At 50.6% G+C, this 1,179-nt stretch overlaps 1 protein-coding gene across 1 annotated transcript in view; it reads right to left on the bottom strand.

The window, feature by feature from the left end:
• The window catches only part of HGD (homogentisate 1,2-dioxygenase), a gene marked incomplete at its 5' end in the record, with an annotated part of 9,850 nt that extends 9,178 nt beyond the window's left edge, over positions 1 to 672 (bottom strand). Inside the window, 2 exons of the mRNA XM_008941857.1 lie at positions 70 to 161; positions 613 to 672. Of these exons, the coding sequence (XP_008940105.1) occupies positions 70 to 161; positions 613 to 672 (152 nt within the window). The remainder of the gene's footprint in view (positions 1 to 69; positions 162 to 612) is intronic.
• Positions 673 to 1,179: the final 507 nt, after the last annotated feature.

The raw sequence follows: 1,179 nt of genomic DNA, 5'->3' as shown, positions 1-1,179 counted from the left end.
GAGGCTGCCTGCCTGCTGGGCCCCGAGGAGCAGCTCCGGCGGCCCGGAGCTGCCCGAGCCGTCACTGACCTGTCGAGCATGGAGGTGTTGCAGAGGAAAACGTGGACGGCGATGCCGTTGCGTCCCCTGGGCTCCCCGGCGCCGCACAGGGTGTGCAGTCCCTGCGGGCAGACCCCGGGCAGCGGGGGTGAGCTGCAGGCAACCAGGCAGGGCTCAGCCCCCTTCCTCCCCTTCCCACTCACCCGCTTACTTGGGGCTCGCCCCCTCCCCCCGGACTGCTACCACCAGCCTTTCCATCTATGGCCTTTTGCCCAACAGTTTCTTTAATAGATGAAGAGTTTCTTAAAAAGCCATGTAAGCTGGTGTTGTCCAGCCAAAGGACTGGGGACAACTGGGCTTTGGGACTTTTTAAATGTTCCTTGAAAGACAATGAAGAAAATTAAATCCACTGGTTGAAATCTGGGATCCTCTCCCCTCCCACAGCACTCTGCAAGCACAGCAGTGACAAAACCACTGCTGTTTGCTCAATGTTGAGCATCTCGTGTGCCCTGCTAACCCCCAAGGGGGGAGCAGGGATGGAGGATGCTTGGATGCCCTGGTCCCCCAACTTACGCTCACAAAGTCCAGTTTATTCTGAGGGGCTTTTGGGATCTCAAAAGGTTTCCATCGCAGCTAAATTGTGACAAACAAAAAAGAAGAAAGCAATAGCAGTGGTTATAAGGCAAATGGTGGCATTTCAAAAGAAAGAAGATCCCCGTCCCCATCTGCTACCCTGCCCTCTGCTAACTGAGGTACTTTTCTCTTCCCTCTTTGCCTTGCTTAGTTTGGTTTACAGGATTCTTTTGAATGATGGATTTTTTTTTTCCCTTTTTAATCATAACTTTGTAAAATAATTGGCAGGCCCTTGAAGTGCCAAGGCTGTTTTTTTTTTTTTTTAAATCCTATTTAAGAGCTGTCTCTTCCTCTATTACTAAAAACACTGTTGAAAGCACAGAAATTCAGATGAGCTGGCTTTCCACAGCCAAATTGTCACAGTCCTGTGCTCCCCTGCGCACTGGATGATTCACTCCCTCCATGACCCAAGCATAACACTCCTGTTTATTCCACCTCATTTTCCCCACATCCAAAGCAAAAATATCTCTACCTGCATGAGTGGGAGCTGTGAGCAGCACTAATTAC

The sequence above is a fragment of the Merops nubicus genome, unplaced genomic scaffold, assembly GCF_000691845.1.
Source record: "Merops nubicus isolate BGI_N331 unplaced genomic scaffold, ASM69184v1 scaffold17070, whole genome shotgun sequence".
Lineage (NCBI taxonomy): Eukaryota > Metazoa > Chordata > Aves > Coraciiformes > Meropidae > Merops > Merops nubicus.
This window is presented reverse-complemented; position numbering and strand designations above follow the sequence as displayed.